Source organism: Pieris brassicae, chromosome 10, assembly GCF_905147105.1.
Source record: "Pieris brassicae chromosome 10, ilPieBrab1.1, whole genome shotgun sequence".
NCBI lineage: Eukaryota > Metazoa > Arthropoda > Insecta > Lepidoptera > Pieridae > Pieris > Pieris brassicae.
Genome location: NC_059674.1, coordinates 12,094,734 through 12,121,980, shown reverse-complemented (window position 1 = coordinate 12,121,980; position 27,247 = coordinate 12,094,734). Strand labels below are relative to the sequence as shown.

Sequence of the window (27,247 nt, the reverse complement as noted above, 5' to 3'; positions counted from 1 at the left end):
AACCAAAATTCATTAATTCTTGCTTCTTGTCATCTTCATGTCACGATGTTTTTTTGACATATTTCCTATGAAGTTACACATCATCTTCAAATTTTAGTCTATGGTACATGTCCATTGTTTTTCTTCAATGTTATTTTTCTGATTGCTTCTGGTGGACGATTTTTTTTCTCGCTGCGTCGAGAGTGAGTTTGTGCTGGTGTTCGTGTTCGATACGGTGATTTATTCGAAATAGATCACAAAGATGTCGTCACCGAGCGCTGGGAAACGTCGTATGGACACGGACGTCATAAAGCTGTATCCTTTGTTATCTTCCCTATCTAGTTGTACAAAGCACCTAGGTACTGCGTTGATCGTTCATACAAATAAGTAGGTAGTTAAGGCCATCAGCTGATTGTCACGATTGGGTATAAAATCGATATCAGTCGGTGGTAAGTCACAGAAAGCTTTGGTTGTCCTATTAAGCAATTTTGGTAGCATAAGGGCATACTTTTAATAGTATATTGATGGGATTATTGAAGGGATTGAACCTTTGTATACATCCATGTATATACCTATAGATACACGCACACGTACATAAACGTGCATACGGTACGTTAAAGAACGTTATTCTTCCGTATCTTAGATTGTATTTCGTAATTCATATGTAGGCCATGGTCTCGATTGCGTATTTTCGTAGACTATCACGGCCCTTTTATTAGTACTATAATTCCATGTCAATAGAACTAATAATATATGAATATCTAATGCTGTTTTATTTAGCACACACTGTTCATTCCTTTGTTCTTTTATTTCAAAGCTTAAATATTCCCCTTTTTTATTTACATAGGGCAGAGTTATTTCTTATGTTTAACTAAATCTTAATACCCTATTAAAATACTAATATTAAATATCTTATATCAATATTATCTTTAAACCAAGCTAAAAATTTATTATCATTGACCTATGAAAGGTGAATGACATTGTTTAAATTTAATCTCAATAAACAATTCCTAATAGAACACATTACTTAAAAATTGTATGGATACAATTTACATACAATTTTATTTTTATTTATAGGGAAAATACAGATTAATACTAAAAACTGTAATATAAATTTTGGTACTATCCAAATATATAAAGGTCATTTTATTATACATCTGTAGAATGTTTCTTACATGCTGAGAAGGTGGTTTTTTAATATTAATTACCAAGTTGAAGGCTATTAATATAAATGTATCATATAAATTGTGTATACAAGCAATTGAACAATACAATGAATTCACTTAAGTATTCAGTAATCATGAATGCTAATTAATCTTGAAGCCATATTAATATGTTTGTGAATTAAAAATACAAATGTGTGAATTATGTGCTATACTTTTATCCACTTCAATTATATGCCACAAGGAATATAAAATGACTGGGCAAAAAACGAAATTTACTGCAATAGGCAAAAGCATATAGGAGAGCACCCTGCATCTTCCAATTATACATAATTAGAAGAATATTTATATAAAATCTATTTTTAATGCCTGTATACTGTTTGTTATCAAACTATTGCTAACTTGTTGCACCACATATACACTTTCCTATTCAAGTAAGTTTGCTTATAATATGATATCAAGTAGTATTTTTTATCTGACTACAAAATACTCAAAAAAGAAGTTTATATATTGACATGTAACTTTTATTTTAACAGTATTATAATGAATGAACTTAATGTGATAGTAGTTTTTTGTAGGTCAAAAATTTGTTTCCTTAATAATGATTTATCAGTATTGAAAGTAAGCATGAGGTGACAATATTGGGTGGATTGAACGAGTTCTGTGTAAAATTCTTTGGACCTCCAGGCAGTGAGTATTAAACAAGTAATGTCCCATACAATAACCAATTGTTGTGCACCCTCATGATGGACCTGAACTAGTCAATATCATATCCAAGTTAAATGTTAATGTTTGTAATTGGTGTAATTTTTTTTACTTTCACTCTGTCTTCGCAAACAAAACTTGTTAAAAATTAGTCACTGCTTGTTACATAAATTATTTTGAAATTGCTACATAGATCACTACTTTAATTACAACACCCCTTCTGGATTTTTTATGGGGCTTTTACTTTATGTGTAGGTTGTGTATAGATATGCAGCATGTAATACAAGGATAGACAAAACTTATTTAGTGGGACACTTTCAGAAAAGAGTAAAAATCTCAATCCTCAAGCCAGTTTTTCTTGAAAAAAAAAAGTTTTCACAATTTCTGGAATGGATAAATAAAATTGGGAGGGCCTTAGGCTGATTTTTATATTAGAACCAGTGTCGAAGCGTGAAAAAAAACCTAAGTAAATATCTTTACTGTTGCGGCGTATATATATTTCTTCCACGGATGAAACAAAGGAATAGTCTACCAATATATTTTGTAATTGTATCCTCAGCCCCATACGAAGGCGGTGTGTGGAGAGTGCGTGTCCACCTTCCTGACCACTATCCATTTAAGTCTCCATCTATCGGCTTCATGAATAAGGTCTACCACCCCAATATAGATGAGGTATCAGGCACTGTGTGTCTTGATGTCATCAACCAGGCTTGGACGGCATTGTATGGTAAGATTTTTCTAATCTTTAAATTACTATCATTCTATATAATAACTAATAATTACTGATTATGTTATGTGATTGCAACAGTTGTTCGATGATTACTATGTATGCCAGGTTTAGAAGTAGGTTTGTGCCTTCCACATAATTTAATAGAATCAGATTCCTTTGCGAGAACATGAAGGCAGTATATTGATAAATAAAGAATATATAAAGAAGTAAGTTCTTCAATGCAAAATAATATAAAATCTTCAATCAAATATTGTCTTTGGGTTACGCGAGTACTGACTGGACTGACTTTGACCATGATAGCTTAAAAGCACTCGAAAATCTGTTATTGAAGTTTTCTTTTAAATCTTCTATCTATTTGGACTCTATTGATAAAACCTTTCGTTTGACATAAAAATATAACCAAATAAAAATGTTACAGATCTGTCTAACATATTCGAATCTTTCCTGCCACAACTGCTCACGTACCCGAATCCAATCGACCCACTGAATGGAGACGCGGCAGCCATGTTTCTACACAAGCCCGAAGAGTACAAGAAGAAAGTAACAGGTACGAAACTTAATAACTTTTAACTTCTATTATTAAGACATGTAACAGCAGGATATTTTAATATGCTTTATTACATTGGAAAGGAATGTTTATGTAATAAAGCATTCAAATATTTTTTAATTATTAGCGTAACAATATAAAAGAAACTATTTAGATGATGTTTTTTTGGTCTAAAATAAAAATCCAGTTTCTTCCAACACATACGTTGCTTTTAAATGGAATCACACCAAACCTAAATTAACCTCAGAAAATATCTGATTATGGCTGATAGCCAATTGCAGATGAACGGGAACACAAAAAAAATAGATGTGTATTTATTAATTAATACTTATTGATCAAACCATATGACAGTGACCTAAGCTACCTTAGCCTATTTTCTCATTGACTTCATATTTTTTTACATGTGGTAACTCCATAAATGTTGTTACTCTTAGGTTTTGCAAAATATATTTTTCAACTATACGTTAAATCTCATTAAAACTTAATTTTAGACTACGTGCGAAGATTCGCAACGGAAGAGGCGTTACTGGAAAAGGACGCCATAACAGGTATGGGGGCCACATCCGCCTCTTCCGGTACCAAGCCGTCCAATGGCGCCGCGAGTGATACCGAGAGCTCCATGTCAGAGTTTAGTGACGACGAGGCACACGATATGGAGTTATAACGTTGTCTCGCACACTCGTCGCTCGCTCACTGCCCTTACGGTTGTTCCGTGAATACTGCGTTGTATTGCTCGATTTGAATTCGTAGGCATTATTCGAATTTTAAATTTCGATTGGTGGTTTTACTAACTTTATAAGCAGTGTTTAGTTTCAACTACTGTTAAATGATGGCTTATGATGGATTTAACCAGATTGGCTGTTAATCAAGGATGTTTGGTTAAAATCACATTTAAAATTGAAATAAAATCAAGCACCGCAGATAAAACGTTACCATGCCAACTTAAAATTGTATAATTCATGTCGTGTTCACTGTCATTTATAATACAGATAATAGTATAGTTATGGACCACTAATGCCAATTCTAGGTTGATATATAACTGCTCAGTTGATGAGTGAACACGGCGACATATGCTTTAAAATTGGATAAAATTTTGTCTTTAAAAGTTCTATGTGTGGTTTTGAATGTTATAGGTAAGTGGCTTTTATCGGTCATCGCGTTACAAAAATTTAATGTTCTATTACAACCTTATAAATTATTAAAAAATATTAATAAGTCAACGAATATCTCGCGATGAACCGAATACGCTTAAGATTAGCTACCATAAGAAGTGTTCAAGTTTATGGAAAGTAGACAGTCTCGGAAAGTTTTATGGAAAATTGTAGGTTATGTTCATAAGAACATTTTGAATCTATGTTAGCTGACATGATGGTAATGTCTTCTCTTTATGTATCTGAGAGAGACAGATTTCGTATTAAATTCTAGCACCTATCCTAACTTAATATGAATTGTTTAACTAACATTTTAATCATTGTATTTTTAAGTAATGGCAACACCGGTGAATAGTGAGCGAGGTAGCATTTTGTAAATATCTTTTTAATCTGTCCCCATAGCATAAATACAATAATTATATATGGCCCGTAGAAGCGGACTGCAGTCATCATTATATCTCATAGGTATTTAATTTTTTTATTAGTGTTAATTTTTAATATGTCATTTTTGTCAATCTCCCTCTAACATATCGTTATTTTTTATACAAGCAACACCGGATATTGGTGGCAAAATTCTTTACTTACGTAGATAGAGCCCATTTTTTGACATAAAATTTTCCAAACATTTAAGTGTGTTTGGTTCTGTTGTTAAGGTACAAATTATAATTTGATCATTTTTCTACTAGCAAGTAATGTATTGTAAGAGCTGTTAAAACTGTGATTGATTTCTATATTATGGAAAAAAAATTAAATTGTCTATAGAGGTTGAGAAGTAAATCATATCTGTACTTAGTCTAATTGCTACAATGCTTAAAGATATTTTATTTTTAGCACAATTTATTTTCATGTTTGTGAATGCAGTCTTCCCTTGTTAAGTTGGCACTGTCTTAAATTTATTACAAAAAAAAAAAAATGTTTTCGTTTAATGAAGCATCCGCTTTTAATGAAGTTTTATGAAGATGACATTTTTACTGTACTTGTCAGTAATGGCTTATTTTGTAATGTTCTTTTTTAATGTTGCCAATAAATAAGTGTCATAATTGCTTAAATCGATTCATTTATTTCGCAAATTTTTATAAACGCAACATGTCCTTTGAAAAATTTAAAAGAACATTACAAAAACCAAGATCTCTACAAACGACACATTGCAATCTTAAGTGTTGCAATCGTCTTAGTTAAGTCTAGGTTATATAGTTGTAATGTGAAAAAATATATAAATAATATAGACCTATTATGTATCTCTAAATGAAAACTCAGCCATAATAATGATATATTTTGGTATAGGAGAAAACGAAATTACCTAGTTTTTTTAATGTTTTTCAATTATCCCAGACTGGTTTGTACCTTCAGGTATATTAAACTAAATTTTTCTTGGAACAAAATCATAAATTGCAGGTTTTTCTTTTAAATACAATATTTTTATTTGTGTAAAATAGCATCATGTACCAAATCACTCAGTTTGCCTGTGGTTATTTTAATTAGTTTAACATGTAAAAAAATAAAAGTTCTATTTTTATTTAATTACATGTAATAAACTTACGTTATTTTTAAACTAGCAAGTTGTTTTATTTGAGCTAGCACTATATTGGACTTGTGTTGTGTGTGTAATATAAGTACATTTTAGTGACTGCAAATAATAGTTATGGGTCTTTATGTTTATATAAATACCTGAAACTGTTTCAAATAATATAATTAGGGCCTCTGATTAATTCATAATAAGGTTTCTATATCAAGAAAAATACTTCACTAAGAGACACGACTAGATGAAACTTTATTAAATGTACATGTATGTGTATCTTGCGATATAGTTAGTTGTCGTTAAATTATGATCCATAAAAAACTGATCACAATATACCAAAATATTTTTCCATAGATTATCATTTATCAAAGACAAATCAAATCGAAAGTCTATTAATAAAAGCCTTATACTGGAACGCACCTTGCGCCCTGATAAAAAAAATCTGATATGGCGGCGGCGCGGAAAACAGTGTCGACACATACTCTTATACAATAAAATAACCATTTATTAACATAATTCTATTTAAAATAAACAGTTCAACAAGAGGCTCTATTTACAACATGCCATATATTATCTACATTCATACAATGTACAGAAACCCAAGATGTCACTATACACGGTCACTTCAACTTAGGAATAGCACAGTCTTTTTTTCTGACCAATTTACGAAACCTAAATGCATTTAAAATGAAGCAGATGAAAAATAATATATCAATTTGAAAATGGGAATGTTTATACCAAGTGCCTTAATATTATTTGACTTCAGTGACAAATTTACATAGCGTGAGAATACAAAATTAAGGCATTGTAATAAAGGTAATTTAGTATGGGAAAAACATTTTATATACCTTTATAGTACTGTGTTATATTTTTAATCATCAAAGCCGTGCTTTACTAAAAAAAATATTTAAACCTAGGTTATATTTTATTGCTAAATTGTCAATTACCTGATTAAGTTGTGGTATTTTTTTTGCAAATACAGAAATAAATACTGATTATTAAATGTTAGTTGAGTGACCGATGATAAATGCTATTCTGGAAAACAGTTGAAGGGTGCTGAATTATATGCATAAACAACATTAATCCCAATGTTTAGTTACATTCTTGAAGGCAGACAGTATTCAAGTAATTTATCCTTTGTCAAGATGTAGCAAGTATTATTTACATATTCTTCAATAATACAATTGCTTTTTTGAAATTGTTTTCTATAATGGTCAGGTCTTTTTTGTAAGGTTATTTTTGTGTAAAACATTATTTAATACTAATAAAAATTCATCAGTTATATTTTATACTAAATACTTGTCAAATAGCGTCTAAAATCAATGTAATTCTACACTTGATATTTCAATACAGCTTAAAAATGGATGATAAAGATATTCATTATATAGTGTGACTAATAGTAATATGTAATAATAATATACATATTTATAACATTAAAAAATTAAATACTTAAACCTGACCAATGACCATTTTAAAAGTTTTATAATATATCTTTAGTATATATCATAATTTTCTCCATTAGGTTGTTTTGGATCACTATTATAATGGCAAATAAACATTTGTCAAAGCACTGTATTTGGTTATGAGCAACATACCTCTCACTTTCACACTTCACTAACACTAATATTTCACTATCACAAACACTAGCCAATGATAAGACCACAGCCAAACTTGAATTGTTGTTTGGCTTGGTTGGCCATACCAGAGAGGGCAAATGTGAATGGTAATGGCTGTAATTTCTTCTCCAACACAGCTCCTATGTTCCAGTTTGAGTCTACCATACCTAAAAGTAATTCAAAATTATATTGATACAGTGAAAAGACTTGTATATGTATCATAGATAATTGAAACCTACCTCTAAATACAAGTTCTGCTTTAGGTATAGTTACTTGGTAGCCTATAGTGCCTACCGACTCCATTCCTCTGAATGAGGTATCCATTTCAGCCACCACCTGAAAACAGTAGTGTTAATACTAAAGCAAATATTTAGTCCCTTTACTTTTAAAAACTATGTCCTAAATTAAAACATTTAATGTTACAAATATCAATTGAAGGACAATTTTTAGTCAGAAGAGAACATACCTGTAGTTGTTCACTGGCTTGTTTAAAGTAGCACACATGGAAACTGGCTGGTCCTAATGTAGCTGATACTTCTGAATCTGTAATTAGTTATGGAATAAGAACCTAAGACACATTCGCTAAATATTCCAGTAACATGGACTAAAAATATTTTAGAATTATTTATGCTCTATATAAAATATGTGAGGAAATTTGTTTCAATTATATTTAAAAAAGTCTTAAGACATAATTACCATACTAATAAGATATAATTGACTTGATAATAAAATGTGAATAATAAAAATTCTTAGGATCACCCAAGGTTTACTATTGCATTATTTTAATTTCTCTTTCCAGGTATTGTAGATTATTTCACAGATTACATATATTTAGACAAGTATATTGATCCTGTGTTAAAAATAGAATTAACAACCACTATCTGATTTGCAAGAAAGAATTCTATTCATTTATTCAAACAAAAAAATAGTAGTACAATGGTATTAAAGTCAATAAGATATACTCCTTTGGTGGCAGGAGTAAATATAATAACTCACCATCCATAGTATATCTAGCAGCAGCAGACGCGATTGCTATCTCTCCACCCATGACACGTGCACTTGATTGATAGACTAGCTCTGCTCCCAATGCAAGCCGTTTAGTCACTGACTAAAAATATATAGGGAACGCTGAAACTCTTATCTTCTTATTTATAAATATTCTTAACTGACCAATGTCATATAAAATACAATTTTCGTTTTAAATGGAAGTTTATTAAAATTAATTTTTTGACATACAATTTCAAGTTTTAGTGCACATTTATAAGTTTTTATATAAAGATTTAAGAGTAAAATAAATTAAGATAGAAAAGTTCAGTTTGTCTATTGTGACAGCTTATTATTAAGAGGTTCATGCTAAAGTTAATATTGACTCTGAACAGTGTAAATAAATGTAGACTACGTGTTTTATTTCCTTATTTTTTAAATTCAAATTTCCTTTGTTAAACTACACATTTATAAACCAATAAAGTAGTTTTTGAAATATGCATGTTCAATTTTTTTTAATATAATCTAAAAATATTATTCTAACCTGTAAGTAGTGTCCTACAAAAACAGAAGACTTCTCACTAAAGTCAGGTTTTCCAACTGCCATAGCCAAAGTGTAATCTGAACCTTTGTATTCAAAAGTACCTTGAGTAGCTGTTAATTTGCATTCTTGTATCTGAAATATTGAAATCAAACATATATGAAAATACAAATTATATTTCATTAAGAAGCTTTAGAAGCCTCTAAAGCTTCTTAATGAAAGGTTAATTTATGTTATATTTGAAGCTCTATAGTATTACTGTTGCCATAATTTCAAATAAATACTTAAAGTGACATATTTTAGTTTGGCTCAGGGACTTGTCTACAAGAAAATTTATTATTGAATAAAATTCAGCTTAAATGAATACATAGTCTTTGTTTTTATTAAATATAAATCATAGAATGTATAAAATACCTGTGCAGCTGCCTTAACTCGTACATCAGGTGATAACTGATGTATAAAGTTAAAGTTAACATTGCCGGATGGATCTACATCACCTAGAACCACAGGAAATGCCTCTGTTGGTGATATTTGCTTGGTGCCAATGTACGTTGCACCAAGCTTGTACCCATTTTGAGCTGTACTCATAGTTAAAGTATGTGACATCTGTAGAAAATAATAATAATTTTATATCTCTAGATTGTTAGATTGACTGAATATCTTAAAGTCATAGGTAAGTAATTTTTACCTGAAAATGGTTTGATATGCCCTTATTAACCATCAGTTTACCTCCCTCAAAGTTCACTGGCATTACATCTAAAATAAAAAAAAATCATTTAAGTATCTATATAGATTAAAGAGCAGTGATGGCCTAGTTACTGTGCAACTATCATCCCAAATGTTGTAGATTCGATACCCAGCTGTGCACTAATAGAGTTTCTTTCTATGTATTTAACATTTGTTAAAAAGGTGAAGGAAAACATAATGCGGAAATCAGCCTGCCTTTAATCGTTGCTGGCATGAGTCAGGCACGAAAGGCTGATCACATACTTGCCTATTATATTGACAAATGGTCATGAAACTGTAACGGAAATCTGAGGCCCACCTTAAAAGGTTGTAGCGCCACTGATTTTTTTTAATAATAAATAAAGAGATGCTATATGAAGTTCTTTGAAAGAAAACACTAATATTAAAAAAAAACATTAAAAATATATTTTATAAGTGCCAGTAGTAGAATGTTAGTCATTCTGTAATTACCTTATTACATATGGTTAATATTGTTGTAGGAGTTAGGTATGCTGTAATTGTATGTTAAATGTAGGTTAATCTATGTCTTGAGTTTGACTTGGTAATCACAAAAATATTTTTTTATTAAATCACTAATTTGATGATTGTACTCGCTAGTCGTTCATATTATACTACATATCAAGCGAATTTAGTGATATTACATCATAGGTTAACCAAATTTAAGCAAACTCTACTTTTAAAATAATATGTGTTTCTGACTGAAATTAGAGAGAAAAACTTTCGTAAGACTAGAATATGTTTAGACGTTGATTATAGACAACTAAATTCATAATAAAAAGTATTAAAAATGTACCTTTGGTCTTTTTGTGTAATTCATCTAAAGTGCCAGGGTTTTCACGTTTGTTAGCATCTTCTATGTTTTTTATATCAGTGCTAGATAATGCCGAGTTAGAAACACGGTATCGGCTCGCTATGGCACCCATTTTATTAGGAAACTCTGTTTACTTTTCCTAAATTTCACAAAAATCGATGAACATGTGCAATAGAACACAATTTGGTTGAATAAAAGACAAATGACAATCGCAACAAAATTGACACACGTTTTAGCCAACATAATAAACATGCATATAAATGCTATTTACCAACCTTCCAGCAGCAGAGTAGGCAGTTCTTGCTCAGAGAGAGAACCTATAGATAAAACTAGATTAGTGCGCATTGTAGGTTATACATATTAGAAACAAAAGTCCCATTGTCACCTACATACAATTTCTGTTATAAATTTTCAACGTCTCTTGATAACATTTAATAGAATGTTTGATAAGTATAAATTAGTCACTCCGACCTCCAACGAGAAATATTGTTTTCAATGTCTATCGTAAAATAAAAGAAGAAAAAGGTGCAAATAAAACTCAACCTTTAATTTTAAAGCGCGTTGACCGGTACGTTGGACTGAGTGAGTGGTTTTGATAATTTTAGTTTATTTTATATTTTTGTAGAATGCTGGTGTGTTGTAGAGAAGAGGGGGAAGAAGAAAATCAATTTGCACAGTTTCGATTTACAGTTGATTGGGAATAAAATAGAGGAATTCTATGCAATACGAGAGGAAATTCCAACTGTTGCAAATTGTTAGATAAGCTATTGATTTTAACGGAAGAAGAGATGTTTGAAAAATATTAAGTAATAAGACCTGCAGTGGGATGTATATAGACGACGATGATGATGACTAAGGTAAAGCTTGAGTAATATGATAATTTTTATTATTTTTACAGACTTCTAATTATGGAATTTTTGAATATGACCAATGCCAATCAAAAATGACTATTTTTATGGAGAGAGATGACATAAAACTACAAAGATTCTAGTTTTTGAAGCGTATAAAGGAAAACCGATAAGTAGAGCATAATAAATTGGATGTGATTTATTTAGACGAGACTTACATTCACGGTTTATGTTCTGTGAATAAGTACTGGAAAAGCAAAGATGTTGCAGGTCCATTTAAAAGTATTTCACTTGGAGCGTTGTGGATCATTGTCGTTTACAATGGTGGAGAAAATGTCTTGGTACCAAATTGTTGTGTGGTGTACAGGTCAACAAGTGCATCTGCTGACTACCACTACGATATGAAAAACAATTGTACAAAAAGAGTGACAGAAAATGTAATTCCAAATCTAAGAAAACCTTATCTTCATTAATTCTGTTGGATAATGCTAGTTATCATTCCGTACGTATGAACAAACCGCCCACACATGCCAATGGTATCGCTGATATAAAAGAATGGCTCTGTGAAAAAGATTTACGTCATGATGATATTTGGCGTAAATGTCGACTACTTGAAGTAGTGAAACGAAACATGTGCACCCTTGTATGAGATAGATGAAGTATAAAAACCGCACAGTAATTAAGTTTTAAGACTCCTGTTGTACCATTGCTCATAGAATCCCATAGAAATGACTTGGGGTATTATGAAGCAAAAAGTTGCAGATAAAATTAATGTAATGGACCTGCAAATGACATAAAATTATTATCAGAGAAGCTTTGTCACAAATTGGTGCAGAAGATTGACGAAAATGTTAGGAACATGTAAAGAAAAGAACGAAAAGAAGAAGAAAACGATTTCATCAAGAAAACTATAATAATTGAAATTCGGGAAGAGCGATTTTTAATAAACACCTCTTTATCTTAACCATCTGATGAAGAACAGAAAATGCAAGTAGATATCTTCGAATAGTTTTCTAGTTCTGAATGAGTTAAGTTATTCGTATGATTGAAATGATGTATAATAAATAAAGTAATTGACGATTGATTTTTTTTAAATAAATATTTTCCTATCGTAAGAACCCGATGTATAACAACATTCTTCATACAAATGCATTAATTAATACTAAAGATATAAATACAAATTAAACAGCATCAAGATCATTTAATTTAATTACCCCAGTATTGCCCACAACAAATTTTTATTTATTTTTATTATTATTATATATATATTTGCCATGAGATTCCGGTGTATCTATCTTTTTTAATCATTACAAGAAATTTTCGTAAAACTTGAATATGTTATGCTTTACAGTGAAGATTATTGTCATTATATAAACCCTAGTTAATAACTGGATAAAAACAAACCACCTGGGGATTTTGTCCGTCAAATCAAAAACTAAATTTGTATGAAAATTTATCGGCAACTTTCAACTTTCAGATTTAAGTAAAATGTTGGAAAAAAACTGTCATTTTCAAACTAATTTAGTTTTCGATTTTCTACGTAGACTATTGTTAAGGAATCTTGACTAAGCCTTTTGTCAGGATTCTAGAATATTAAGTATAATATTATAATAAGAATATTTTACTTGCGTTTTGAAACTGGCATAAAGTTAAACTATTGCCATAAAAAAAGTACTTGTGTTAGCTACTAACCAAAGACTACAATATTATCAATTATACTAGACTAACTCATCTGACATCTATAATACGACGATCGCCTCATACTCAAAAACAATCAACAAATATCACATATTACGATAAAATAAGCCAAACAGCAAGAAAATGCCTAAAGTTGTTTCCAGGAGTATTGTTTGTTCTGACACAAAAGACCAAGAAGAATACAATGAAACAAAACCACTGCATATTTACTATTGCTTATGTGGACAAATGTCGCTAATTCTGGATTGTTCATTGGACAGACTACCACTGCGACCAATAGACGGAGCTCGAGTCATTGATGGTTCAAAACACGCTCATAAAATCACTTCAGATCCTGATGAAACGATTTATTTAAAACGAGAGAAAGGTATTGAAAGGCAATACAGATTAAAATGTAAGAAGTGTTCTATTCCCATTTATTACAAGCACGATCAAGAAAGCAATGTTGTTTTTATACTAGAGGGTGCATTGGTGCAGACAGTGGGTGAAGTAACAGACATCTATAAACAAGTGGCTTTAGTCCAACCAAAGAAAATTATGGTTACAAAACATACTAAGAATATGGGTAAATTCAGTTCAGTGACAGTTTCCACTATAGATGAGGAAGAAGATGAGATAGAAGCGAGAGAAGTGGCTGACAGCTATGCAAATAATGCTAGGATTATTGAAAAACAATTGGAAAGGAAAGGAATGAACAAGAGACAGGCTGAAATGCCATCACAAGGCTCCGGTGAAAAAAGAGTTCGAGGTACTTTGATAGACAAGTAGTTTTTTATTTATTGTTTGAACATTGTAATAACTATACAATTTTTAACTTATACAATATAGCTCAATTATTATTTATTTCTACTCCTAATAGGTTAACTAAACCACCACTATTCATATAAACAGGCTGATAAAAGTAATAATAAGAACAGAGGTTTTAAATCTTTTAATCATATGAAAAGAAATACATTTATAATATTTAAATTTAACATCACTGATGTAATACATATTTTCCTTTTAATATTTACAATAGTACTGGTTCTTGTAAAAATTAGATATGAAGAGAATTCTTTATATAAACAGACCATTTTATTAAGTTGTAATGTGATTTTATTTATGATAATATAATGTTGCTTTTTCCTCTGACTCTGACTTATATAAACTATGAAGAATAAGGTTATTATAGTACAATAAACTATAAATAACTTTGCATTATTAAAAATTAAGATTTATAACATAGGGAAGACAGTGAATATGACATTCTATAATGAAATAGTAAGAAAAGCATCTTAAGTTTTAATATGTTGAAAGTTTAATATGGTAGTACTATAACATTTTGTAGAAATTTTCACATAATCTGTTCAACTTTAAAAATATTATCTTAAATTAAATGAAGCTATAATTTTTTTAATTTATTAGGATGATTTCGGATTTCAATAGTCGTTGAAAAAATTGCTTAAAACAAATTTCTATTTTAAGACAAAAAGAAGTCAAATTTTATACAGGTAATTATTTAAGACCAATTGTTATAACACTGATTACGAAGTTTTAAATCTTAACCCTATAGGAATGTGATTTATGATAAAATGGGTAAGATTTTATAACATTTTATTCATTAATAATTTACAATGTTTCAGAAGGGCACTTAAAAGGGTAAACACCAAGACTATAATATGTAACTGGCAACACCAACTATTATAGACTCTCCAAAGTTTTTCATACACATTCTTAATTCTTTCTTATGTTGCAAGTACAAGAATTGTATTAACTCAATACTGAATATGATTGTCTTGTTCTGGATCTGGATCTGGATCATGTTCTTTTTACATATAAGTACAATATAATGTTATAATGATGCCACTTAAATTAATATTATTTTCTACTGTCTTTTACATTTTTACAATTCTTATGGGTATCTATCGACAGTAAGTTATAAATTTTGAAGAATTTTAAGCATTTGAAACATTTTTGTTAAATTTATTATTAGGCAGTTTCAAAAGGTATAATTTTTTATTTCTGCTGACCATGTAAACGTTTTTATCTTAGTATAGGTAAATCGAATGTAACAAAATAAAAAATAAACGAAAGGAATAATCATTATGAAGGATTGTTTAGTATCGTATAAAAAGAACTATAAAATTTATTTAAAGTCTTCAAGTTTTGTATTGTCATTCGACTTTTGAATTAGAATATGGATTAGGAGTAGATAAAAATCAAATCAAAATTTCTAGCAACACTACTTTCAGTCTGACAATATCAAGGGGAAATAATTTTTTATTTTATAAATCAGGCCCAACAATTTATTATCTAGCTAATATTTAATACTGTTATATCATATTTTAATTAACTATATATTTTTGAATTTTACGGAAATTTTAAATCTAGCAATAGAAATTTAAAAAATCAAAATATTTATATAGAATTTTGAAACCAGTATTTTTAGCATTGGCGTCTACTGGATCTTACTAACATTGATAGTAATGTTCAGTTCTCACAACAGCATTAGGGTCATTCTACTAAGAACAGAAACTGAATAAGATACTCTCAGCTACCTTTATTTACAATTTAATTGCAAAATCCAAAGATTTAAATCTCTGTCATGTTTCAAAACAAAATCCTGCTAAGTTCATACCTACATCTATTTGAATTTTACTATGTAATTATTTTAATCTCTACGAATCTCACTTTATACTGTTGACACAGTTACCTAGTACCTAATTTGTTCCGCCTGGTCGAGTCAAACAAATTCATCGAAAAGTCTAAGAGTAAATTAACGAAAAGTTGAGCATGACCACCTAGTGTATATATGTAAAATATTCACAAGGTCTAGTTTAGACGAGCACAGGCTTCCGTTTTCGCTTGGTCCTGTGGTGTTTGGCGCTAGGCCGAGTGTCAGTCGGTGCTATAACCTCTTGAGTGGTGGTGCCGCGGGCTGGTGAAAAGGATGGTATTGACGAGCTAGGATGTCGCCCTATAACAGTCCAAATGTCCCCCTATACATTCATTACGCCGTCAAAAGAACACTAAACGTATATTGTATGTTCAGTGATACTTACAACTTGTGGTTGGTTTTGGGCGAGTTTTATATTCCTCTCTTGTATCATTAACTGGTGGGCTGCCCTGCAATCAACGAGAAATAAGTTTCAAATATACTTGGTGGTAGGTACTTAAGAGATTATTTTTAAACTTGCTGAGTTATTATGTGCCAGTGCACCTTTTATTACCTGTTTTATATACCTACCCTTAGCGGGGCACATAACTTCTGGATCGTGCACAGATAGGAAGTTAGAAAACTTCTGATTATAAGGCATATTAAACTTTCCTCTAACTAACAAATAATATGTCAACCTTACAATAATCTGGTACCTGTCCATCTGTTCTTGTGTCATATCCAACGCTTCTTGCATCTCCCTAGATGTATTCCTTACAAATTCTGGATCGCAATATTCTCCAAGTCCTTGTTCTGTTAAAACCTGTATAAATTTACAATTAGTTTGATTGAAATTACGTAAACAGAATTTTAGTACCGAAAGGTCCAAATCAGTGTCTTTTAATCTTAACTAGGTTTATATTAAGGAGAAATTTATATCACTTCACGTGATACTCCTACCGGCATGAATAAATAAATTTCATGGTTCGTTCTGGAATTCAGACTGTTAGATATACTCATGTATGAAAAAACAAACAGCATTGATAGTTTAAAAAACATAGAGACACAATAACAAAAATTTAATGGGGGTATATTACAGATCAATGGAATCGATCGGACGTAAAGCGTTTTCAATAACTTATTTTTTCAACGTTTGCAATTATTCAGATAGTATGTAAGCAATGTAATTTTAAAAAAAAAGAGTTTTTTAGAAATTCAACTTCACTCTCAATCAATTACATCGTCGTAGCAATCGAATTTCGTCGATTTTTATCTTACCCTAGTTACAAGGCTTTCTGCAGACCCCACAACTGGTACTGATGAACTATTGCGAGGGCTGCCTGGTAGAGACATCACACCACGCCCAGCACTATCTCCGCCTGTTATTTACATAAGCTTATATTTTCGTTTTTATATTCTTAGGATTCTTTATCTGCAATGTCCGTTTTTAATTGTTCTTATCAGGGAAGTTATTTCTTAAATATTTGTGTTAGATAAATAATCACATTTACATAATTCGTACTAATTTTAACTAATGTTTCTAAATAAACTTTAGTTGCAGTTGTAATGCAAATTTAAATCTAGCAACTATTCTTCTATATATTAAGCATATAAGCTGGCCCTAAATATTATATAACAAAGCAGTGAAAGTATACGCAATGATTACCTAAAATTAAATTTATCGCCCTCATGAGATTTATTGTCGTGCAGTAAGCTTTTAAGTTCTAATAACTATCTATTCTAAACAGTTTTTAAGGTTAGTTTACGTGCTATGTACCCAGTTAAAATGATTGTGACTACTTATTTATTATGTTAGTACATATTTTTAAGTTAGTGTGCGTGTGTAATTTTTGATGTGAAAATTATGTTTTTTGCAAAGCCATGTATGTGTTAATACAGTTTCGACATGTCGTATCCTTAAATGTTCCTGGATTTGTATGAACCCATCGAATTCCTGTAAGCTTGAATATAAAGTTAGTGCGTATTGATGAAAAGCATAGAAAGTTTCCTTCGTTTAATATACAATTTTCTTACCCAGAACATTTGTAGAATTACTAAACAAAATTCTGGAGTTATAAGACACATTAGATTAACGTTCTACCGGACTCGTCAAAAGAATCATAGGTGCATTCTATAAAGGATATTTTCTTAAAAAGTTAGAAAAGTAGGTATTTGCAGAGGACAGATTAATTTATAGAGTAGGTATAGTACTAATCATATTGATAGAAAAAAGTCTAGAAGTTGTTTGAAAAAGGAAACTTCCTACTAAGTGCGGACCTGGCGAATGCGGGCGATCTACATGACGCGTGTGCTGCGCATGCGTGGCGGCGCCCGAAGACGCGCTGCGCACCATCCGACCTGCCGCCATTGGCCGAATCGTTCGGAGACTTCGCCTCTCTCCTCCTCTACTAGCCCGCTGCTCCCGTGGATGTGAAAACGCAAACGGCAGTTTTGCAGCTGCATTGTAGCCGTACAGAGTCATTGTCTTCGATTCTAAAGCGGGCGTTATCTCCCCTGCCAGTAACGGAGAAATCTTTGGCTGTATCGTATCCGTTATAGGGGAGGGTGTTTTATCTTCGGGCGACGCTTTTCGTGGTATTGTAAGTTTTTCTATCGATGCGTTGTCTTCTGGGTGAATCTTTTGTCTATTGGTCGGTGCTTTGCTTGATTCCGGGGTCGACAGGTAATTGACGCAGCCAAACGCCAGCCCGATCTGTCCCAGCATTTCTGGATAGTTTGACCGCTGATTGCTGTCCGTCCAAAGGAAAGCGTGTGTAAGAAAGTGTTATGTGTTATTCACACGATGCAAGTTAGTGCTAAAACATTATATCTACAGAGTTCACTCGAAAAATCACACGTTTTAGCTACCTTCATAAATAGCGTTCTTAAGATTGTTTGTTGTTCTTCTGCAATAATAAGCGATGTTTCTATGAGTTTCTTTGAGTTTTTAAAAATATTAGAATGTTACACTCCCGATTAATAAATGTTTTGTTACTTACTCTAACACTTGATAAATCTTTTCTGACTCCCCATTAAGTATCAGCGGACGCATTGGTATGTGTTCCTTAGGTTGCCCATTTGCTCTACAGATTTAAAATGATTATTATTAACTCAATAACTTATGACACTATGAATAATGTTTTAGCTATGTTAATACTTACAAGTTTGGCGTTAAAGGCAGAGGACCAACTCCATATTCCTTTTGCATCATCGAACTTAGATGGTTTCCGACGCCTTCTAATAAATACTCAAATATGATATGGAATAAACTAGTACATACGAGTACATCTTTATAAAACATTATTTACAATAAATATTTATTATAATTTGCAAATATGCAATATCAATTTAGATTTTTTATTTTATTTAAAATACCTGCTGGAGGATCTCCAGGTTTCCGTGGTCTGCTTAAGTTCCTATTCGGTCCATGTCGTCGGATGCTTGACCAGACGCCGCCGAAAAGTGAGTGATTTCTCTGAAAATAGTGAACAGCCTTATTCTCATCATTCTGTTGATCTTTTAAAAATATAATTCAGACATTCAGGTTATACGAACTGAGTTCAAAAAAGAAAAAAACTTTTTCAAAACATAACTCACCCGGTGCATTGGTAAATCTAGGTTAGCATCAACATCATCTAGACATCCGGAGATAGCTCGCTTCAGTTCAGGACCAGCTTCATGAAGGGTTCTCAAACCAGCCTGTAGCGTCATCTGCTGAACCACTTCGCCACCAGCACTAGCTCTCATCTCCTGTTCCTTTCGCTTTTTGAACCTTCATGCCATAAAAAAGTTTCAAAAACTATTTCATATATTTACTATGGTTTTCTGATGGAATATTTACATAATTCTATTCGCTAATGTTCTTAAGTTAATGACTGATGTGCGATGTGTACTCGCTTGTACTTTGAATAAAGCTGGCAAAGATCTTTGTTCTCTATATTGTGACTAAGCTAATTTCACATCTATATGCCTAGAAATTCTATGCTAGTTTGTAAAACTTTAATTCTTAAGCTCTGCTATTTGATTTGCATAATATCTGTAATATTTTTATTTTGAGCGTGGTATGGGTTATGTTTTTCTCCGTTTAACAAAATATCACAAAAACACAACATATAACAAATATGAATAAATGGAAAACAAATGAAATACCCGGGAAAAATCCAAGCATGCCTGCTTACGGATCGGGAGTTAGCTTTGTGAAGGAATGGGCTAAGACCTCAAAAGAAAACTTTTAAACCTTGAAGAACCATGCGGGAACAATCGAAAACATCTATATAATATTTTTTTTCAAATTCTGTTGTCAAATTTTTTTCTAACATCATTCGAAGCTGTAGTACTTAAGTGTTGTGGTGTTTCCTTACAACAATACATGCAGTGCAGTTTGATTTTTAGTTCTGCCTTCACCTGAAGGGCCTAGCGATGTTGGTGTATAACATCTTAGTGTCTCTAAAAGCTAAAATTATAATGACGTAGGTTGGCTCACGCTTTTGGATATACGAATGCAATAGTAATTCAAATGGTAATTAATATAAAAAGATAGCTTTATGAACAAGTAACGGGCTTCTGTCGAAACACCGCGACACACAAGTTTCTAGCTCAATGTTTTTACAACTAAAGGGTACATTCTGTTTCCTAGCAACATACGTTTCCTTTGATACTTACGCGTGATTCCTATGAAACAAAAATACAAGGTCAGTGTTAAACTGAACGTAACAAAAATATCATATAAGAAACCAATCATAAAACACTTCTGTTTTGGATTGTTAAACATATCTTATAAAATAGCTTATAAAATCTAAAATTTACATATTTTTATATAAAACTATTTAATATCAGCTGATACAAGATCTTTTATATAATTTTAAAATATCAAATGTTAATTATCTGATTAACGTTTCTGAGAGTTATCTGTATTAACTTTTGATAATAATAATACTCGTTACGTTGTTATTTTGAATAACAAAAAAAGCTCCTGTACCTTGCTGATAGTGTAACGAAGATAATTTAAGCTCAACGTGTCGTTCATAAAATTTGTGACAACACATTTGAAACAACTTGGCCAAACTGTATCTGTATCTGTATAAACAATATCGACAACAATTTTTATTAGTCTAAACTTTCATTATTGTTGGCTAGTAGTGGCTTCAGCGTGCGACTCTCATCCCTGAGGTCGGAGGTTCGATCCCCGGCTGTGTACTGCGATCCCGGCTTTCTATGTGTGCATTTAAAATTAGCTCGAACGAACCTATTCGACGAAAAAATGATCATGAAACAGATACAGAAATCTGAGGCCCAGACCTAAATAAAAGGTTGTAGCGCCATTGATTTATTTTTAAACTTTCATTATACTGTAACATATATATTTTGAAGCTATAAAAATTGCTCATTGCTGTTTGGGACAGTCCTACCAGGTAACTTGGCAAAAAATTGTAGGGAGAGACCCAAAGAACGACTCCGATTTAACAAATCTTGCCAACTTTTTTGTCACCTATACAGCTGCATTGGCTGTTCTTGCAAATCAATAATACTACTTCACTTATGTAATTGTTATACATCACTTGTACATATTAATTTTATACATTAATATACCTTCTGAAGTAGTCTTGTATTAAGAATGTTGCGTAAAACTTTCCAACGGTGATCTCGTTGGGATCACCTGGTGGTGGTACAACTTGGTCCAGCAGTTTCGGTGAGGTTCGCTTCCAAATTTTTTTTATAACTGCTCTCAATTCAGTATTACAATCGTCTATATTGCCTGAAATTCAATAATAGGTTTTTTGTAAATGTTTAACTAAAAATTAATGCTTTAACTTATTCTTTAGTTGTTAAGTTTATAAAGTGTGTGTCAAAAATCCTATGTCGCATAATACACAACGTCTTAAGTTCGATTTCAAACAGAACAAAACAGACACAAAGCTGTGTCTGTCTTGTAAACCGTTTCGATTACTAATACACACATATTGTCCGATGTGTTTTGATTTCGTAGATTAAAAAGTAGGACATTTTTTTATATGTTAACTTACCATCCGTTTTGATCTTTAGTGAAGTTCGGACCACAGCAAAGAGTGTGGCATTAAAGAGCACGGTACCATCCGAATTAAGTGGCATATTCATAGAGACTAGACGCTTACAGGCTACTCTATGAGGACATAGCTTGCCGAAACCTTAAAATAAAAAAGTCATGTAGGAAATGAGTACGCAATTACAACGGTAATCAGCGAGTAACTTGAAACTCTTAGACAGAAAGTCACAGTCAGATAAACATTATTTCTAATACATATTTACAACATATTCAAGAAAGAATTCTTTGAGAGAGTCCCAAAGGATTTAATTTCATTTAATAGTTTTCCTTTTCATAAACTCTGTAACTTCCAAAAGCGATTCCGACAGCAATCCCGATTTCAAAAGTGAGTTATTGTACTGCGGGATCCCAAGGTTGCAACATCAACGCTACATAATATATATTGAGAGAACTATGTCGAGCTTGTATACGAAAACATCGGGTTCAGTATCGCTGTCGCTATTGGGAGTTAAAGAGTTAAGGGCGCCGGCTTAATAGCGACAAGTTAAAGTGAATTTTCAAACAGGTATTGCAACTTATGAACGTATTTTAGTTAAAATGTTTTTATGTTAGTTACTATGTCCTTATATCTCTGTCTGGTATATTTTAAATTACCTAAAGGCGGGCTTATTTTCCTTAACAACGTAACTACATCTAAATGTTTTATTCGACCCTTTGCATCTGGATCATATTCACTCCATAACCTGAAAAGATTTTGATAATATAAAATCAGTATTCTACTGAATCTTAGTGAAACTCTATTTAAGGCTTTTCTAGACACGTATCGAATACGAACGAATGAAAAAAATTGTCTTAACTAAACTTTTTAGTTATTTTATTTGGAATCTAGATGATTTGGATTTAATATTAGGAAATGTTTGCATACCTTATAAATTCATCTAAGTGATGTGGTCCCAATATTGACCAGTCTCTAGTCAAATAGTCAAAGTTATCCATAATGACTGCCACGAATAAATTAATAATCTGTAAAATTATATATTACAATTTTTAACTTAAAGGTACAGCAATCAACCTTGCTTATGAATTTTTCTATTATATTGCAGACATAATACAATAAAAAAGTTTGTACAGTAATGCTATACTTGGGAAGTTGTTTTTCATTTTTGAAACTAAAAACTCACCAAAAAAGAACACAGCACGTAGAATGAGATAAAATAGGGAAAAGCGAGAACACTCCCACAGGAATCGCTACTAGTACCCTCTTCCCCTTCATCTCTATAGTTTTCATCACATTTTACATCGGGATCCGGAGAAACACCCATCATAATGTCTTGCCATGCTTCACCTATGAAAAGTTAAAACATATAATTCTTTAAACGATTGCAATTTTAAATACACAAGCTGCGGTAATAAACAGTATAGTTAAAAAAATAGGATCTAGAATATCTATTAATACCATAGAATGTTTTTTGTTTGATATTTAAGTTATTTAACAAATAATACATATGTATTTACCGGTAGCTGATCGGAATAATACAAGAATCGCCTGTGGGAATGTTTGAAAGTGATTGTTTCGTGTTATGGGCGTCTCGTCGTCTATCGCTATTTTACCGAATACCTAAAACAAACAAAAAAAATGAATACTATTAATACCTCTTTAACGCCTGCTAATATGGGGCGAGTACTTTACTGCATCCGTTGATACTTTGTAAGGTTATAATTATATGAGCCACCCGATATAATAAGTTTTTCGCCGGGAAACATACTGCGAGATGGTCAGCAGCTTAATAAACAAGATATAAAAACATCTTGAACAATCGGTGATATTCAGATTTACCAAAAACTATTTGTGGAAACGAAACAAATAGAACAAGTTAAAATATTTTTTATAACTTTTTTTAAGTAGTACCTGCATTCCGACTACAGCGTATATAAAAAACAGCATCAAAATAAGGAGAGCCACATAGGGTAGCGCTTGAAAGGATTTTATGAAGGTCCATAACAGTGTACGGATGCCCTCTCCTCTTGACAGCAATTTGACGAGTCTCATGACACGGAAGAGACGGAAGAAATTTATCGATGGAATTGAGCTTTCCTGAAATAGTTTAATATTTATGTAATTAGGTATTGGATGGTGGTAACGTGTATATATTTTTTTAATTTAGAAGGTTCGTACGTTCTTGCAGATTGAATAAAGTTTCAGCATTTTAAATTGTTTTCAAAAAGAACACAACAGCTCAACAGAAATATGTGTCGACACAGTTGACGAAATTAGAATCATATAAGATCTCTAAACTTTGAAAGAAATTTGAATTTTGCAATAATTTATAGGTAATTTGCAATAATATAAAATAATGTAAAACTAAAAAGATAAATTAATAAAGTTTATATATTTTTGTTTATTAGTTAATAAATTGGTGCTTAAATTTCAAATACTTTTTATTTACGGAAAACTAAAATATTCATTCTTTTGCATATTGTGCCTAAGCTTTGTACTACTTATTTTTTTAATTTATTCGTCTTTGAATAATTATATATGTGTTTGTGCGTGTGCGCATCTGTCTTTATTGTTACTGTCCCAATTTTTACACCAAAAGCTTACGATATAAACTACAAAGCTAGACTATTAGAAACATTGACTGTAGAAGATATTCATATTGTATTTTTTATATAGTTTTTTGAGCAGAAAATACTTGACCAAAGATTACGTTACTAATTAATGAATTTATATAAGCATGATATTCCGTTAATTACTATGAACTTATTTTCTCTATCACTTATTGGATATACCTGACGATCCGACCTGATAATCTATGAACCGCGCGATGTCGAAAAAATCAAGCGAATTCCAAAATCGAAGCTTACGCACAACGCAATGCACAAACATTTTGATACATATTTTAAGTATGAGATTACGTCTATGCGATCTCCGATAGCACGGAAGCATATATTGTGTACAAATACTACTATAATATTAGCTACACGTTTAATATTCCAGCGATATATACGTGTTTTCATATACCCAAAGCGATTTATAGTTACTATTCTATTAACTATAAGATTTAACGCATTTTGGTGCATAGGGCGCTAATAAGGTTAATAAATAATAATAAAAAATAATGCGTGTACTCCCTCCGCGCGGAAGAAGTGAAACTTGGTTATGTGGAAATTAACGACGAAAATGATCTTCTTTGTCTCTTTTTATTCCCTCTCTTTGCGATCGTTGAACTATTAACGCAACATTCAAACTCAAATTCAAAATAACTTTATTCATATAGGTAAACCACTTATGAACATCAGAAAATAAGTTAAATTGATTGTAAATTTATATTTACTACCAGTTCGCAAGTCAAGAGCGTAGAACGAGCAAGAAGAAGCATTGCTATGATATTCCCCTCCATGGTAGCGGGTAGAACATTTAACGCAATCTTTCTGGAAGTCGCCATAGAAGTTTCACTTCAATTATGTCATTACTTCATACTTTTTATCGTGGAATTACAGTAATTTTTGGTCAAGTTAATAAAGTAACATCGAGCTAACTTACCTTAACAACATGCGTTCTTGGCAGACCACTTCCCTGAAACACGGTGTGAATAAGTAACTACAACATCAAGAAGATTGTTGTTATCACAACATCAATATCATCCATGCAAGGGACAGTACCGCACTGTCTAAACTTAGATTGGTCTAAATTCATTTATAACATATATGAAATTTGATTCTTTTATGGAATGGAAGAAAACACGATTATTAGCAAATATTTCGTTGTTTTTAAATTTAAACCAACCATAATAGTGTTACCTAGGTGTTGTCTAGTGCTCAGTGCTGTTACCTGGTTTTTAAGTTCGTTTACTTGTGATACGACGATGTCTATGATGCTACCAAGGACTATAATGAAGTCGAACGTATTCCACGCATCTCCGAAATAGTTCTGAAATAATCAAAGTTACGACGTTAGAACAAATATCGAAAATATCACATTAAAATTTACTACTTTTGTATAAGCTTCTAACACCAAACCGGTACCTACTGAGTCCAAATATAGTGTATTACAGAATGGTATGATATGATGCAAAGATAGAACACTACTTTTGCTAATACGGTACATCACTAATTTAGGAAAAAAAATGTTAAAAGTTTTAAATAGTGGAAAAGCCAATAAATAGATTTCAAAAGTGAAATTTTAAAAACTATTTTCCAGTAAGCGTAAATATATACCTTAAATCTAAAGGCCGCAAGTTTAAAGATGAACTCCAGAGCAAACACCGCGGTAAAGATCATGTTCAGCATATCCAACGCTTTACTGTACTCCACGGGCTGGTTGTGGTACTTCATGGCAAGTGTGATGGTGTTGATCATGATGAGAACGAAGATGGCATACTCGAATGGCTGGGAAGTCACAAACCACCATACTTTGTACTGTATACGGTGCTTCGGAATATACCTTGAAAATAATGAATAATTTACGTTTAATTTGATTATCGTAAGTGACATTTGAAATTCGAAGTCTGTTCTAAAAGCTTTTACGTACAAATTCAAAATTATAAGAAAAAGTTTTCTATATATGTATATAATATTACAGTCGTTCTTTCATATGGAACCAATTATGAGAAACTATCACAAAAGAAATAGTGGACTCACTAACTGAGCAATATTACGTACCTTCTTATTGGTTTTGCTTTTAAAGCGAATTCAATACAATTCCTCTGGTTCTTATCTAACTCACAGTTTTTGTACTCCTGCTCACCCTCGTTTTGGAATGTCACTATGACGAAACCGACGAATATGTTTACCTAGAAAAGGATATATACTGTTTTATATTGCTTCAATAATGTAGCCGTCTTTAAGGTGCAATTGGGACTTGACTTTCATCGTACTAGTTTTAAACTTTTATTTGTCGAGTAGTATAACAAACAATTAGTATAGAAACAGTATGGGTTGATCGCCTACTTTCTTGTTAAAGAAATGTTGCATTTTTACTGAAATTTCAAATTTCTTTATCAGTACTATTCAGACTTTCGTTTTGAAAAATTTGGAGAATCCCATTGCTTGCAAACATAGTAATTAGTAGTGCAATTATAAGTAAAATTGTTACTTGTAATTTATAAACTTACCATGAAGAAGGCGATTATAATAATATAAATAATATAGTACGCAGCAACAATTGGACGGAAATTAGTAATAGGACCACGGTCTTCAGCATTTGAGTCTATAGATACATATAATAACCTGAAATTTATGAAACTTATTAATATTCTGCGAATTTTTATATGACAACGAACAATAAGTGTTTCTCAAACAAAACAATATGTGTGTTTTAAAATATTGTTGCTATAAGCTTGCTCAAAAAGGTTTTTTCTATAGAAGAATGATTCTAATTTAAATCCAAATATTTACGGAATAAGGCCTAGAGAATCAAATGCAGTAACTTGATAATAATATAATAACGTATTATTTCTCCATACGTCATTTTGATGAAAGTTAGGAACAATTCGGTCTTAGTTGGTACATCAGTTCTAGTACTTATGAAGTAATGCATTTTATTATTACA

At 31.5% G+C, this 27,247-nt stretch overlaps 4 protein-coding genes across 20 annotated transcripts in view; 2 read left to right on the top strand and 2 right to left on the bottom strand.

Moving 5' to 3' along the window:
• The first annotated feature begins 99 nt into the window (after window positions 1–99).
• LOC123715513 (ubiquitin-conjugating enzyme E2 H) lies at window positions 100–5,830 on the top strand. The gene is made up of 5 exons (XM_045670547.1): window positions 100–294; window positions 1,756–1,832; window positions 2,407–2,574; window positions 2,996–3,124; window positions 3,616–5,830. Exons 1-5 carry the CDS (start codon window positions 242–244, stop codon window positions 3,786–3,788), a joined length of 600 nt encoding a protein of 199 aa, XP_045526503.1. The 5' UTR covers window positions 100–241; the 3' UTR covers window positions 3,789–5,830.
• A 192-nt stretch (window positions 5,831–6,022) lies between these two features.
• Window positions 6,023–10,715, bottom strand: LOC123715511 (mitochondrial import receptor subunit TOM40 homolog 1-like). The gene is made up of 8 exons (XM_045670543.1): window positions 10,476–10,715; window positions 9,624–9,691; window positions 9,350–9,541; window positions 8,939–9,070; window positions 8,407–8,518; window positions 7,877–7,953; window positions 7,650–7,746; window positions 6,023–7,577 (listed from the first exon to the last, which is right to left on the bottom strand). Exons 1-8 carry the CDS (start codon window positions 10,603–10,605, stop codon window positions 7,438–7,440), a joined length of 948 nt encoding a protein of 315 aa, XP_045526499.1. The 5' UTR covers window positions 10,606–10,715; the 3' UTR covers window positions 6,023–7,437.
• Window positions 10,716–13,023: 2,308 nt separating this feature from the next.
• LOC123714838 (STING ER exit protein) lies at window positions 13,024–13,872 on the top strand. The gene has a single exon (XM_045669428.1). It carries the CDS (start codon window positions 13,163–13,165, stop codon window positions 13,805–13,807), a length of 645 nt encoding a protein of 214 aa, XP_045525384.1. The 5' UTR covers window positions 13,024–13,162; the 3' UTR covers window positions 13,808–13,872.
• A 412-nt stretch (window positions 13,873–14,284) lies between these two features.
• Window positions 14,285–27,247, bottom strand: part of LOC123714835 (muscle calcium channel subunit alpha-1) — a 54,961-nt gene continuing 41,998 nt past the window's right edge. For 3 of the 17 annotated variants that reach the window (XM_045669412.1, XM_045669413.1, XM_045669410.1), the window contains exons 27-48: window positions 26,811–26,925; window positions 26,359–26,489; window positions 25,915–26,140; window positions 25,529–25,627; window positions 25,241–25,273; window positions 23,606–23,791; window positions 23,212–23,314; window positions 22,878–23,041; window positions 22,622–22,719; window positions 22,351–22,439; window positions 21,698–21,838; window positions 21,264–21,429; window positions 20,337–20,345; window positions 19,272–19,446; window positions 19,050–19,149; window positions 18,836–18,911; window positions 18,674–18,757; window positions 17,952–18,424; window positions 16,953–17,053; window positions 16,391–16,497; window positions 16,081–16,144; window positions 14,287–15,995 (exon numbers count right to left, since the gene is read on the bottom strand). In XM_045669412.1, the coding sequence (XP_045525368.1) occupies window positions 15,927–15,995; window positions 16,081–16,144; window positions 16,391–16,497; window positions 16,953–17,053; window positions 17,952–18,424; window positions 18,674–18,757; window positions 18,836–18,911; window positions 19,050–19,149; window positions 19,272–19,446; window positions 20,337–20,345; window positions 21,264–21,429; window positions 21,698–21,838; window positions 22,351–22,439; window positions 22,622–22,719; window positions 22,878–23,041; window positions 23,212–23,314; window positions 23,606–23,791; window positions 25,241–25,273; window positions 25,529–25,627; window positions 25,915–26,140; window positions 26,359–26,489; window positions 26,811–26,925 (2,809 nt within the window). In that variant the 3' untranslated portion in view covers window positions 14,287–15,926. Of the gene's footprint in view, window positions 15,996–16,080; window positions 16,145–16,390; window positions 16,498–16,952; window positions 17,054–17,951; window positions 18,425–18,542; window positions 18,581–18,669; window positions 18,758–18,835; window positions 18,912–19,049; window positions 19,150–19,271; window positions 19,447–20,336; window positions 20,346–21,263; window positions 21,430–21,697; window positions 21,839–22,350; window positions 22,440–22,621; window positions 22,720–22,877; window positions 23,042–23,211; window positions 23,315–23,605; window positions 23,792–25,240; window positions 25,274–25,528; window positions 25,628–25,914; window positions 26,141–26,358; window positions 26,490–26,810; window positions 26,926–27,247 lie in introns of those variants that run through there. The other 14 variants (XM_045669425.1, XM_045669426.1, XM_045669417.1 and 11 more) reach the window with 11 other exon arrangements.

What these genes read in the sequence shown, in the direction of transcription:
- LOC123715513 (XM_045670547.1), top strand. Translation starts at nt 242, where the DNA reads ATGTCGTCACCGAGCGCTGGGAAACGTCGTATGGACACGGACGTCATA. An exon ending in ATTCTTTGGACCTCCAGGCA is followed by an intron (nt 1,833 to 2,406) that starts GTGAGTATTAAA and finishes TTGTATCCTCAG; the next exon opens with CCCCATACGAAGGCGGTGTG. An exon ending in GGCTTGGACGGCATTGTATG is followed by an intron (nt 2,575 to 2,995) that starts GTAAGATTTTTC and finishes AAAATGTTACAG; the next exon opens with ATCTGTCTAACATATTCGAA.
- LOC123715511 (XM_045670543.1), bottom strand. Translation starts at nt 10,605, where the DNA reads ATGGGTGCCATAGCGAGCCGATACCGTGTTTCTAACTCGGCATTATCT. An exon ending in GAGTTAAGGCAGCTGCACAG is followed by an intron (nt 9,071 to 9,349) that starts GTATTTTATACA and finishes TCAATATTTCAG; the next exon opens with ATACAAGAATGCAAATTAAC. An exon ending in AAGCCAGTGAACAACTACAG is followed by an intron (nt 7,747 to 7,876) that starts GTATGTTCTCTT and finishes TACTGTTTTCAG; the next exon opens with GTGGTGGCTGAAATGGATAC.
- LOC123714838 (XM_045669428.1), top strand. Translation starts at nt 13,163, where the DNA reads ATGCCTAAAGTTGTTTCCAGGAGTATTGTTTGTTCTGACACAAAAGAC.